The following is a 15,125-nucleotide window of genomic DNA, read 5'->3' on the forward strand; positions in this document are numbered from 1 at the left end:
CATAATGTTCACGATGGTAAGAATGTTTTATTTATTAAATTGGACACTCCTACCAGTTAATAATCTTTGGAAAAGGGTCCGATATTTGATGTTTTCTAGAAACTCTTTCCTTGTCTCTGAAAAAACAAAGTCATTATCTCAGTTCTGTCAATGTACTGCTGGGCATATTGCTGAAGCTACAGAATTTGATGATTAAATAACATTTGTGCTACCAGTAAAAGTATTTGTATCAAGTGTACAAATTTCCCAAGTAGAACTTGCTCCTGGCCCTCTGCCTTCTTTTTGAATATTTTTCAGTCCAAAGTCCTGCCAATGGTACAGAGTAGTTTGTTCCTTTCACTTTCTTTGTACCTACTGTCTTAATTTAGTTGCTGACCAAGGCAAAATGGTCTAGAGTGTGTTAAAATAATTTATAATGGAATTATGGTCCAAAATTTGGTTTATGATATGGAATTGCAAAAGTCATGAGGACATTTTGATATCTCCATCTCAGAGCAGCTCGATATGCAAACAATGTGCCAGTTACTCTAATGAAGAGCAGCAATTTCAAGTTCTCAAGCTTCAGAAATTGTAGTTAGAAAGACAATAAAAATTAAGAGACTATCAGGAGTATGAATCGATGCAAATACATGGTTTGTTTAGCCAACACATTGTAACATTTCACTGTCAGTTCTTCAACATTATAATGCGAAGGTTAGCATCCTACTAGTCAAATGTTTATTGGAGAAATCCATCTTCTTTGATGTTTTGGTTTTCCTTATTTTAAATAGGAGCGAGTCATACTTGCCATTTTCCTACTTTGTGTAAGAGGTGCTAGGCTGACAATATTTCCTAAACACATTGAGATCTTTGATTAAGAACCTTGTTTATGGCTTTAAGGTTTTGGGACACTTCCCATGTCTCGGGCCCTCTACAAAGTGTCCCTCATTTTATCTCCAGTCTCCATATTCATCCCTCATGAGCGGCCTTACTGATTCCTGTTTGACAGATAAGGAAGCAGAGAGGCTTTAGCTTGTTCGCATCTAATAAGTGACAGAGCAGTATCAAACCCAGGATTTTTGGTCAGAAAAGCCTATGCATCTCCCACCACACTAGACACCCGCTCCCGCCCCAATGAAAGGCTACTGACAAAATTCTGTGATCATGTAGCAACTTAACTTCTGTTGCCACTTTAAGCTCTACAGTAACCTGCAGAAACATGCACAGATGTTAGTCTATGTCATTACTGTATTACAACCAAACTGTTTTACAGTCTAAAACAGTTTACACTCACTCTAAGTTATCATCTTCCCATTCTAGAATCATCAGTTGGCTTACCTCTACTATTTTTATTTCTACAAGCAGTTTCAGTAATTGTTTTCCTCCTGGTTCTTTAAGTATTTTAAGCTACCATTTATTGAATGGCTACTATACTATACTTCAGTCACCTTATAGAGGGCATATCCTTGAATATAACATAAAACCAGTTTAATTTGGTTTTACTAGATTCCTTCCAGTGTATAGTTTATTGTTAGACTCAGGAAGTACCTTGAACTCAGAAGATAGGTGCTGGAAATTACAAATTGTTTATCAACTCACTTTGAGGTTAATAAGAAGAGGTTAACTATGTTTGCTAGAGAATTCTTTCTGAAAATTAGCATGCTGACTACCAAGGCAAAATGTATGAAAGTATATTTCTTTATTTCTTTTTAGGTCATAGACGAAAAGGGTATTCTATGCAAATATAGCACATCAATATAAAAATCTTTTTTTTTTAATCCCTTCTTGCCCCACCCCCCTAAAAAAGAGAGTCACATATATGAGATAGTTATCTTTACAAGGAATTTTGCCACTATTGGGTTTAACTACCCAAGAATTTTCTACCTGAGACATTCTTAAGGGATTAGTATGCATAAATAATGAACTGTGGATTGAGTCAGAGGTTGTGAAGTGTCTCCAGATCATAAGCTGAAATGTTGGTGACAGACATTTCAGAGGCAGCATTGGGGCTGATTACGCCTAGGTCCACAGGAATGCCATTGACGTAAAACATGATCCTGATTCTGACCAGTTGGTTCTTTCTAACACCTGACTCCTGATTTATGCTGTGTAAATTCCATCCCTTAAATTTAGCAAAGTTTTTCAAGTTGTTCTGTGGCTGTGTCTTTAAGTTTTGATTTATTTCTTTGCATGGTGAAACACATGCTGAAAGATACCATATATTGTGAATGAGTTATGTGCTCAGATATGTGTCACAGTTCACGTTTGTGGCTTCTGTCTTCTCTTCATTCTTGTTAGTGGGCCTGTGTCCCCAGTGAATCAGGGCAAACTTTTGTGTGGCATATGTTCCTCAGGGATTTGAAACAAGTCTTCAAGGAATGCTAGTTGGTGAAGAGATGCCTTGGAACACTAATTTACCATCAGCTATTATTTAAAATGTCAGTGTAGAAATTAAACACTGTCTGCAAATAGCAATAGGGAGAAGATTAATCATCAAATTAAATGCCAATTAAAGTTTAAAATTAGCTTTGGAAAATAGACTCCTACGACTTTTCTTGCTGTCATGTTGGGGTTCAAAAACATTTCCAAAACTTCCTAATTACAGCTTCAAAACTCTTAATAATAGATACAAATTTAAACTACCAGTGATACTGACTGCCCAGCCACATTTACAAAATGCATCTTTTTAACCTACTAAGACAGTCCAGAGTAAGGTGCCAATAACCACTTCCTAGGAACTTTCTTTGTGAGTCTTAGATTTTTTTGTTCTTCTTGGTCACAGAGAGTATGCATATCATAAACATATACTTTGATGAATTTTCACAAACTGAACAAACCCATGTGACCATCACCCAGATCAAGAAAGAGAATAATACCAGCACCCCAGAAGCCCGGTTGTGCTCTCTGCCTGTCACTACCCCTATCACTCTCCCCTCTCAACCCACCCCTGAACCCCAAGACTATTTTTACCAGTGTATACTCTTGTGTCTGGTTTCTCTCACTTAGCATTTTGCTTGTGAGATTCAATATATCACTCATTTCATTGAAATGTAGTGTGCTACTATGTGACTATCACACCGTTTATTTATTTATTGCTGGGCATTTGTGTAGTTTCCATTTGGAAACTATTAAAAATGTCTTCTGCTGGACGCGCAGACTTTCCATAAGACTTGAGCAGGGAAGTAGAAGCCATTTGGTGTTATCGGGTTTAGATTAAATTTCCATTTTTGTTACTTTGGGAACAGGATAACTGATTTCATTTCTAAAATGATGTATATTTCTAGTCTAATGCTTTCTATGATTATAAGCTCCTTATTCATAGCTTGCCCCCATGTTTTCCTGCCTGACGGTTAGAATATGCTGCCATATCATCCTTATTCTTCAAGGCCAAGCTGAGAGACCATCTCCTCCATGAAACCTTGACTGAACCTACAAGAAGTGGCCTCTCTCTTTTTTTAAAGTCGGGATATTTGGTATATCTCCCTTTTCTAACGTTGCCTTTTATATTATATTCTGTTAAAACAACCAACACCCTCTTTAAGTCTTGCTGTAACTTAAGAGAATAGAGTCAGGGATTGTTTGGTAAACCTTTATTAAGAGTTTCTGCAACATGATGTCCCCTATGCTGTATCAGGCACTGTCACTGTGCAAACCTGATTCAGAATGAGAGTCTCAGCAATTTTACAGGCTCCAGGAGAATTCAACCCAATTTTATCCCAATTTTATGACACTCTTGTCCATATAGAATAGAATGAGTTTCTTTCTCTGATTTTATTAACCCATGGCCATGTCTCATTTTGGATCTGTGCCACCATTGTAAACTTAGCCTTGTGTCACCCACATTTCAGTAGAATTGGTTCTTATCTGAGGCTCACAGAATTCTATAGGCAGATGTTTGATCAATTAAGCTAGTCTGTCTTAAAATCTTGAGAAGAGAAATTAAGCAAAAAGCATCAAGTTGAAAGGTTATTGTTGTTTGTTGTGTTTTATTATTTGCTGGAGTTACCAGTTTTCCTTTTAATCATTATCAAGGTTCTGTTTGATTATTAATGCTATATCTTCATATATGCTACCTTATTTTATACTAATTTCTTTATAGCTCTTAATTGCCCTACTAAATGGTAAGGCCTGTGAAAGCAGGGGCCACATTTTACTTGTCTTTGTCCTCTCACTGTCTTAGGCTCCTAATAATGTCTGAAGAAAGATCAATGAAAATGAAAAGCTTGAATGGCTTCGTGGGGTAAGGACTTGCCTGGGAATCTGAGAACAGCTGAATTACATAGCCCTGAGCCCATTACTTTTTTCTAAAACAAATCTGATTGATAATGTCTCCCCTCTTTCCTACAAGGATATTTTGAGATGAAATTGGGTTATACATAGCATTTTGAGCCTTTCAGAGATAGAATTACAGAAGGCACTTTGCCTCTCAGCAGTTGCATAATTTAGTTAGATGACGTCTTGTGCTGGAGTCCACTTTAATGTGAAGACTTTATTGCAAGCCTTTAAAATAATTAGTGAATGATTTAGCCTTTCTGGTGATTTAGAAATGGTTTAAAGGATTGCAAATCAAGAATGTATCAGGGGACTATGTAATTACCTGTCTCTGCCACCAGTTGCTCTATTCATGACCCTGGAGAAAGTCGTTTCTTTCTCTCTTGCTCATTTTTGGCTGCCCCTTCCAGGATGTTGTCAGAATACACTATTACTGTTGTATGAAATAAAATCATGGAAATATAGAGTTCTAAGCAAACTTAGCACCACAGTTCCTGACACATAATAGGGTCTCAGTAAGTATATGTGGAATAAATTAATGAATCAATCTATTTTCACCACTGCGGATTACTGCAGTATTCCAGCCAGCTATTATTTCCCCAGCCTCTGCTTCTGCCTTGCCAGTGGTGGAGTTAATTCACTCCCTCTGAAGACCACTCATTGCATTTGTGAACAAATAAAATTACTATCAAATGCCACCTTAGACTTCTATGAGGCTTTTTCTAATACTACTGGGCAGGTAGTCCCTGCTGTGCTGTATTCCTCTTAGTCGTATCGCTGTTGTAGTTTTGATCATGGTACATTCTAATACTCTGATTTATAATACCTATTATGCCTCCCTTTCTAGACTCTGAGCTCCATGAGGACAGAGGTGTCTTATTTTCTCTATACTCCCAGCATAGTCTTAGCAGAGTACATGGAAGACTGGATGGAAGAGGATAGAGAAAAATGAGAAGAAAGAATAAGAATAACAAAGAGCATATGTATTGATTGACCTCTCAGTGGTCTCCCGAGAGGATTGTACTCACCCTAGAAAATATGTACCAAAAATAATCTTTTGGGCTTCAGGAAGAAAAATTTTAAACTATTTCCTATTATCTTTTTAAGCTCTACCATTTTTATTTCTATTTTTTTATGTATGTTTTATACTATACATACTATTTTAATATAGTTGTACATGTGTTTAAAAATAACCACATATCAGAAGGTACATACTCAAACATTTTCTGATGAAGGTACAAATCATAAGTTTGGAGACCTTTAGTTTGTCAGGTACTATGCTAAGAATTTGATATACATTATTTCAATTAGGCAACTGAAAATTCCATGAGGTATATACGATGGTTCCATTTTACAGATAAAGAAGCTGAGACACAGAGAGGTTAGGTAATTTGCCCAAGCATATACAGCTGGTAAATGGTGGAACTAGGGCCCAGACTCAAATCTCTCTGGCTTAATCACTGCTCCATTCTCTCTTGCTTTTCTGTCACAGCACTTAGGGTTGTACCTCAGGCACAGTACAGGCTTGTGGATTAAATAAATAAATCAAAGGGATGGATTAATCTACTAAATATTAAAGCTTTCTTAAGAAAAATTGTAAAAATGAAAATAAAATTTGCTTTTTCATCGCAAAAGCATGTATTGGCTATGACAAACCAAATAACAAACCTATGTGACTCATTAAAATGTTTAGTTCTGTTTCTTAACAGAAAAACTGAAGTGAAAGACAGCAAGTTACTTGATCACTGTTGAGCTCAAAGTCAAGTGACTGGTTTGTTTTCACATCTGATTACCGAACTACTTTTTTTATTGAGATACAATATATATGCCATAAAATTCACCCTTTTAAGGTGTATGGTTCAGGAGTTCTTAGTACATTCACAAAATTCTGTAACCATCACCACAACCTAATTTCAGAACATTTGTATCACTCAAAAAAGAAACCCCATACCCATTGGTAGTTACCCCCCATTCCCTCTCTCCCCAGCCGCTAGCAGCCACAAATATGCTTTCTGTCTCATGTATTTGCATATTCTGGATGTTTCATGTAAATGGACGCACAGAATCTATGACAATTTGTCTCTGGCTTCTTTTACTTAGTATAATGTTTTCAAGGTTTATCCATGTTGTAACATGTATCAGTACTTCATTACTCTTTATGGCTAGGTTTCATTATATGGATAAAGAAAAATATTTATTAGCTGGTGGACATTTGGTTGTTTCCACTTTTTTGCTATGATAAATAATGCTGCTATGAAACATCCATGTACAAGTTTTTTGTATGAACATACATTTTCGGTTCTCTTAGGTATATACCCAGGAGTCAAGTGCTGGGCCACATGGCCCATATTTAGCATTTTGAGGAACCGCCAAACTGATTTGCATAGTGGCTGCACCATTGTATATTGCCACGAAGAATGCAGATTCCAATTTCCCCATGTCCTCGCCAACACTTGTTACTGTCTATCTTTTGTATTATAACAGTCCTAGTGGGTGTAAATGATATCTCATTGTGGTGTTGATTTGTATTTCTCTAATGACAATGATGTTGAGCATCTCTTCTTGTGTTTATTGCCCCCTAGTTATTTCTTTTGAATTTAAATTATTTCTATTTTCCCTTTTTTATTTTTGGTGTTTTTTACTGTAATATAAATTTTGTTCTTCTTCTTGTGATATCTGTTTTGTTCCAAGAACTCTCAAAGCATATTAAATACTCATAAAATCTCCTCTTAGAGATTGCATGGCCTCTCAGGGTGCCAAGCTGCTGGAGCCATGAACTGTAAGGATTTAACCGAGTCTTCACAGGCAACTTTCCAGAAAATCTCCACATCACATTATTAGATCACAAGCTATCATAACCCGCAAATAATGCTGATGGTGATGCTTTATTAAAAAGCTTTTAATGTCACAGAAATGCCAAGAACTTTTTTCAAGATTATATTTTCTTAAATTTGTACATCTCTGTGAGGCAGAAAGGAAGAGAAGGCAGTAGCTTTCTTAAAGCAGACTCTGAGAAAGTAAGTGTAGAAGTTAGAATGCCTAAAAACTTCTCGTGTGTTGTAGAAAAAAAATTTTTGAGCACAACCAATGTTTTCAGATGTATAAGAAAATTCCGAGATTGTTTTAAGTTATATGTCAGTCCTGGATATAAATCACACTGTTCATATACGATGCTAACATTTTAGCAATGTTGAAATTAATGTTATCCAATTTGATTTAAGCCAGAGACAAAGGAAACGTTTTGAAAATTCCATATACCAATTTCTTCCCTATATAGTGAAAGAATATTTATATTAGCCTCTAAAGATTTGTGGTACCATTCTTGAAAAAAAAATATGCCTGACAGATTACATATATAGTAAAGTCCATATTAGTAAAAGTGTTTATTGTAGCTGAGAGGTCTTTCTGGCTTTCAATCCTTACATGTTCCCATCTTAAATTCATATTTTATTTGATGGCTTTTAACAGCATTAGTCATTCTTAGTCTTACTGTAAATTGAATGTATTTGGTTATAATGTTGACAATGATGAAATTCATCAATTGTCTTGTAAACTGGACATTTTTATGGGAAGTGATTTTTCATTTTCAAAAACTGTTTTGAATTTTTATTTAGTCAATCCTCAAATACTGGTCGAGCACCAGACATGGGAAGTACAATAGGACTAAAACAGTCATGGTGCTTCCTTTGTACAGCCCATAGACTACCCCAAAACCATTTACATAACTGCAATTGCAATAGATGTTAAAAATTAACACTTTAAGATTCTATGAGAATACATAATACGGAAGAGCTGACCCAGTTTGTGGTTGTCAGAAAAGGCTTCCTCAAAGAAGTGACACATAATTTGGGACCTAAAAAATGCCTAAGAGTTAGTCAGCACATGGAGCTCAGGGGACTAACATGTACACAGGCACTAAGGCAGACATAAGTTTGATGCTTTGGAGGATCCTAACAAAGGACAGTATGGCTGACATGTCAGGAGCAAAAAGACAAGGTGAGGCAGATGGAATAGGCATCGTATAAAGGCTTGGTAAAGATCTGGCCTCTGTCAGTGGGAGCCATTGAGGAGGCTAAGGCTGTGTAGTAGCATTTGTTGGTAGCCAGTAAAATTAAGAAAGGTCAAGTGACCCTTTGCTCTGTCAATTTTTTCTTTCCCGATCAGGAATATGACTGGAGAAACTATCAGCCCAGCCAAATGAGTGAATCTGAGTTGCAAATGCTGGCAAGCCTCCGGCGGCAACAGAATGAAGAACTAGAGGACGCTGGAGCTTCCCATGTCCTGAGTGCATCCCAGGTTGACAACTGTAATGTCAGCATAAGTACCAGCAGTGACGACACAACCACCTGGAACTCCTGCCTGCCACCTGTGAGTCCAGGGCTTTGCGTCTTTGTTTATTGCATTAAGTAGAAGCAAGCTTTTTTCTAACACAGCTCGGCCTTGCCTGGGAAAACCAGGGCCAAAATGAGAACACTCCTACAGGAAATAATTCAGAACCCACTCTGAAACAGTCTTTTAGGTGTGGGGGTATTGTCTTTTATTAAATTGACTTATTTACTGTCAGATAATATACATTGTGTTGTGATGTATAGAACCATACATGGAGAGAAAAAAAAATAATTTTACTCTGGACATCCTATTGGATCCGCAGCTCCTAGTATAAGCTCTGGCACATAGGAGAGGCTCAATATGTGTTAAATAAATATTCGTTAAATGAATGAACAAAGAGGAAGAGATTGTAGGTGTACTCAGTATTGCTTGGATTTGAGTGCAGAAGAGAAACTTCTATAGAAGTCACCAGATTTTTCCCTGTGCCTAAGAGCCATGATAGACACTGCAGACCCCTCATCGGCTTATATTTTCCCATCTGCTTATACAGTTAAAGCACTTTTAAATATGGCCCATCATCCTCACTATGGACCAGCAGAGGAGTTGGAGCAGGTCAAAGTCTTCCTGTTTTTCAGTTGAAGAAACTAAATCCTGGGCCCAGCTTTCCACAGCTGGCCAGTGTTGCATCCCAGAACAGAGCTCTCAGTGTTGTGACTCAGTCCATTCTCCAACATGCTGTCCTCAAGGATATTCTGGCTTAATTGAAAAGACAAAGCAGAAGTACCAGCAGTGACGACACATGTACAGTCCTGTACAGCACAAGAGACATCATAAGGCAGAATAATAAAATTATTTTAAAATAATGGTAATTATTAAGCACCAAGAGACATTTTAAGACTTGCACAGGCCCAAGGAACATTTACTTATAAGGCCACATTCAACATCAGATCAAACATATTAAAATGCACTTTCATCGAACAATAAATATAACTTTCTTACTATGCAGTTTTGGAAAGGAAATATAAAATTGTGTAACTTTGATTCATATTTATATAAAATATGTAGAGATTGAGTTCAAATGAATAAATTATATATTTAGTATTTAATTAAACATGTATTAATTTTGCAATTTTCTCTTTGAATTTTAAAGCTAATTTTTTTCCAGGTCTCCAATATTTTTGTAGATCTTAGTAATCTTAGAGTCCCTGACACTGGGCCTTACATGTGTTATCTAATTCACTCCTCACTGCTGTTCTATGTGGGAAGCACTATCGAGTTCCTATTTCGAGACGGGAACGATGAGGCCCTTGAGTAAAGTGATTCAGAGCTAGCGTGACTCCTGAGTCTGAGATCCTAACCACCGTGATATGATGACTTCTTGATATGTGACTCAGTTGTCAAATGAGTGCTACGGATATCCAGCAGAAGGAGAGATTTCTGCTCTGGAGACAACTTACAAGTCTTATTGAAAGAGGAATTCACATCAGCTCTAAGGAGCTGTGGGGGGAATGCTGTTAATTTTTCATTAGTGTTCTTTGTCCCCACCTTGTCCACCCTCCAGGTTTTTCTTGCCTTAGGTTCATTAAATTGAATGACCGACCACACATGATGCCTCAAGCACCTTTGGTGCCAAAGAGCATCTACCCACCCAGAAAAAGTACCCCTGTATGCTGGTTACTCAGAGAATCCTTGTAGCCAGAGCTAAGGACGCAAGAGTAGGTTACAGATTTTCGCCAATGCAGTTTACAATGGAATTGAAACATTGCCTTTCTTATAAAATATTCCTCAGCAGTCATTTAAACCGAAAAAAAGAAAGAGACCAGTGGCCTCCTGAACGAGCTCATTCTGTCGTGAAGTAGCTCAGAGCCCAACCTTACAAAGGGCAAGCTGAGGAATGATTATTTATGAACTGACAAGGCTGAAATCTTGGTTGCCCTGGATACAGTGTTCTCATCACTGTCCTGTTCTAGCAAGGACTGAAGTCCTCATGCATGACAACTACTCCACTCCAAAAGTATATGGCCAAAAATAACACCATCGGTAATGAACTTAATAACCCCTCTATTTGACCAAATGAGAAATTGCAAAAAATCTATTTTTTAGACAGAGAAAATAATTTAAAAACCTACCTTTGGTATTCAGAAAATATGTTTAATATTGCATCAAATTCAGTCTATTTCAGTACTGGAACTATCACCAAATGGAAAATTATATTCCTTAATGAACTTCTGCATCTTGTTGCTCATACAGAGTTTAAATAGAGCAATTTGCAAGAACCATTGCTGTGCTTCTGAGAGCTCACACCTTTCCCTCTAGAAGAAATGAAAGAACTCATAACTTTATTATAATAATATCCTGCTTTTTTTGTATCTCATTTATGGTGCCCCCATCTGTGCGGGCACCCAAACCAGAAATTTGGAAGACGCCTCCACTTCTCCCACTCCTTCATTTTCCATACCCAGTTGATCTCTGAATCCTAAGAATCCTCTTTAATTTTTCTGTCTGAACTCTCTTTAACTAATACCATAGCCTTGGCACTTTGTTTTTTATCCACATTCCTTCAACGGTCTCCCAATACCTCTGTGCCTCTGGTTCAAGCACCATAGCCTGACGGTTAGGAACATCTGCTCTGAAGTCATATTGCCAAGGTTCAAATCCAAGCTGTGACCTTGTAAAGCACTTGGTACTGTATCTGAGACATAATAAGCATTTAATAAATTAAGGTTAGTTGTCATTGTTAGTATCATTATTATTCACACTAGTGATCTTTCCAAAGCTGGAATCTGATCGTACCTCTTCCCTGCATAAAGCCTTCTCATAACATCGCCTTTTTAGTTTGGCATACGGGCCCCCCACGATCTGAGACCCGCCCCTTTCTCCAGTCTCACCTCTCACTGCTCACCACCTTTTCACTCAGACTTTAGTCCTAGTTGTGATACCTTAAACGCACTCTGCACATATCCTTGTATCTTGTATCTGATTATCTCTCAAGTTCCAAGGCCTTCTGTAGCCCTTTTCCGGGCCTTGTTGTGAGAGACAGACTTCCCTTCTGCCACTAGAGCCAGGAATATCTCCATGATGACGCTCACCACAACCTAGCTTGTCCGTCTCACATTAACTCATTCCACATATTTTTTTTTTTTTTTTTGAGTGGTACAACATGCTGTGGACTATGCTGGGGATACAAATAAAACTTTGCCCAGTCTTGAGATGTTCATCAAATTGGAGGGAAACAGAGTGTAAACAGTAAGTCAGGGTAGTGAGTGATAATAGAATAAAGAGTACTGGCAACATGTGAGAGGGAGTAATTAATTCCACCTGTTGGTTTCAGGATATTTCACAGAGAAAACTACAGTTAAGCCAGAGTTCAAGAATGGGTACAGGTTCACCATGTAGAAAGAGAGGGAAAAGAATTCCAAGTTCTGAAAAGGAATAGAATTAAATCTTTGGCGGTGAGGGTGGAGTCTCTCCTTTAACAAGATAACCTCATCTTAGGGCCTTCGTTACTCTGTTTGTTACCTTGAGCAGGACTCAAAATGAGTTCTCCCTTCCCTCAGCATCACTACCACCTCCCACCCAACAAGCTACTCCATACTCTGGCCACACTGCGCAGCTTGCCCATCGCTGCCATGCCTTTCATCCAGATCATGTCAGTCATGCCATTCATTGCTCATGCTCTTTCCTCTGCCTAGAGACAGTCCATTCCTCTTCTCTACCTAGAATACTCCTTTTTTTTTTAAAGGCCCAAGTCAAATGTCACTGCTTTATGAAACCCTCCTGATCCTCAAACACCCTTGCACAGAATTATTTCTTTCTTCTCTGGGTTCCCATTATCTTCAGGGTCAATAGTAGCACTTGCCACATCAGGTTACCATTGTTACCAATATCCCCCAGCCCTGGTTATGAGCTCCTTGAAGGTGGGACCATGCTGAGCACAAAGCCTGGCATGAGGTCACACTCAGTCACTGCTGGTCGTTAGTGGTTGGTTGAATGAATCAATCAATAATATTAAGATTCTTTTGGTATGCTTGAATAAATCCTGAATGATGCAGGTAATATCTTACATTCAAAACTTAATAAATGGATATTGAATATATACACAAAGGAAAAATCTCCCTCGGGGCAGGGCTTAATGACCAATAGTTTAAAAGAGATTTAAGCAGGTCACAGTTTAGCACCTTTATTAAGAACTTCACACACACTGTAGTCTGAAACCAGAAAGCCCATGCAGAGTAAAATGAAGTCTTTAGCAAAATCTATTGTGTTTGCTACAAGCTTTGCCTCCTCAGCTTCCCTCAGCATCGGTACAGTTCAGAGTAATACATACTGTTTAAAAGGTGTTTAGATATAATAAATTAGTCATTTAAAAGTATAATTAAATGTAACCATATTTTTCATAGCAAATTGACTTTTATAGGCATCTCATGCTTAAAAAAAAAAATCAAGCCTATTGGCCTTTGACAGACAAATTTTTCAGAGTTACTTAGAACCAAACTCAATTAAAACAATACTTTACAACTTCTATGGAGACCAGGCTACAAGTAATCAATTTTGGAGGGTTTCTGTTAGGAGTAACCCTCATGAGATTTATTCAAAAACTGGGCTCTAGACAGCCATAAGAAGGGAGTTAGGAGTTGGTTATAATGGATTTTTAAGTGAATTTTATTTTGGTGAGACATTTTGATTGACAATAGCTTAAAAACCATGTCATATGTGTGTGCGTGTGCATGTGTGTGTGTGTGTGTGGTTTCTATATTTAAAAAAGGAATAGCTATCAATGGAAACAGCTTCATGTGATGACCAAAAACTATAGATTCTACATCAGCCAACCTGGGCTCATATCCCAGCTCTACCATTTAATGGCACAATCACCTGTAAAATGGGAATGATAAAGGGCCTTCTTTATATTGGCATATTGAGAATTGAAATGAGAGCATGAAATGCACGTGCCCAGTGCCTAACAAAGTAAGTTCATGCTAACTGTAATCTGCTGCTCCCCCAAGTTATTCTCCTCAAAGGGCCACTTGAGTGATCGGGAAAGATTTCGAGGACATTTTCCTTTTTTATAACCACTGAGATTGTAAGGGTGGGCAGAGACTCTGTTGTTCTTTTTTTGATGTGAGCTTGACCATTAGAATTCAAACTGACCCCTCAGAGCTTTACAAACAAACTCTTTCATTATTTCTCTGTCCCACCTCTAACCCAGATTCAAGAAAAGCATGACTCACATGCATACCACCCTATAAGCAGATGCTCCAAAGCCATCATTCTTTAACAATTTCGTAAAACGTAATGTCAAGCACATTAGTCTGTTCAGCTTATTTAAAAAATCAAAAAGACAAAACAAACAAAAAACTTATCACATGCATCCATCAAATGGCATATTGCAGAGCACAATATTTGGAGAAAAATGAGGCAAAATGCACTTAATAAAATTACAAGCAGATGGTGAGGTTCTCAGACAAGTTATGTATGGTCTTGATTAACCTTGAACATTATTGCCATTTTCATAGGTTTTACATAACATGAAAATATTGTCTTTACCTTTTAACATGGCAAGATTATCTTATCTCCTGTTCTTTTATTTAGCCTTTACTTTTCTCCCTCACCCAAAATTTCTAGCAGCTTGATCATGGAAAAGCAAAGCTTCTTTTGTGTTCACTAGTAGTTAATTTTATATGAATGGCGTTTTTCTGACACTAGTGCATGGCAACAGCGCCACCAAAAGGACGAGTTTCTAAGATCTGTTCCATTTCTTTGCTCATCAATGTTTTACGTGATGATTACTGGCTGCTGTGTGTCCAATATGTAATATATTGACATTTCAGGCTCGTTATAGTTAATGGGTCTTAATTTGTTCTGATCTACAGATTCATTAACTTTAGGTGTAATGAGTTTTCTTTTAATTCTCCTGAACTAGAAAGGTAAGTAGTTGATTGTACTAAGCTGCAGATAAATCAGATGAGCAGATGTCTTATACCACTATAGAAATGATATACGAAAACTGATATTAGAGTCTGCGTAATATCTGAGCTGTCACGAGAAAATATTGAAATGTGCAAGTTGTTCTGTGTTTAGCGACTATGAAAGTCACCCCATGAAATAAACTTTCCTCATTCTCAGAGTACTGTCTATTATATCTTATGTTTGTCCCAAATTTAGCAATGTAGAAAAACTTACTTTTTTAATTTTAAATATATACTACCCTGCCATAAGAATGAAATCAAATGAACTTAATTTATGATAAGGAGGTAGTCTTCTATAATTCAAATAAATGTATTTTGGGACCACTTCTCTTTTTATTTATTTATTTATTTATTTATTTTTGGCTTAACATAAACAGATTTTGTTATATTTGTTATTCAAAAACTTAGGTATTCACTACTCTAGGTGAACCCCCGAGCAAGGTTAAGCCCTACAGCCCAGTGGTTACTAGGGCAAATTGTGGAATCAGACAGCCTGGATTCAATCTCTGGCTCCAGTATTTCCTGGCTGGCATGACCTTGAGTTAACACCCAGTATCTGAATTTCCTCTTTTGTTAGAT

General features: G+C 37.3%; 1 protein-coding gene across 3 annotated transcripts in view; it reads left to right on the forward strand.

Annotated features, from left to right (window-relative positions):
• The window catches only part of CFAP20DC (CFAP20 domain containing), a 209,287-nt gene that overhangs the window by 151,006 nt on the left and 43,156 nt on the right, over positions 1-15,125 (forward strand). For all 3 annotated transcript variants that reach the window (XM_039858618.1, XM_039858614.1, XM_039858615.1), the window contains one exon: positions 8,416-8,619. In XM_039858618.1, the coding sequence (XP_039714552.1) occupies positions 8,416-8,619 (204 nt within the window). The remainder of the gene's footprint in view (positions 1-8,415; positions 8,620-15,125) is intronic.

This window comes from Pteropus medius, unplaced genomic scaffold (assembly GCF_902729225.1).
Source record: "Pteropus medius unplaced genomic scaffold, Ma_sr-lr_union100, whole genome shotgun sequence".
NCBI classification, from domain to species: Eukaryota; Metazoa; Chordata; class Mammalia; order Chiroptera; family Pteropodidae; genus Pteropus; species Pteropus medius.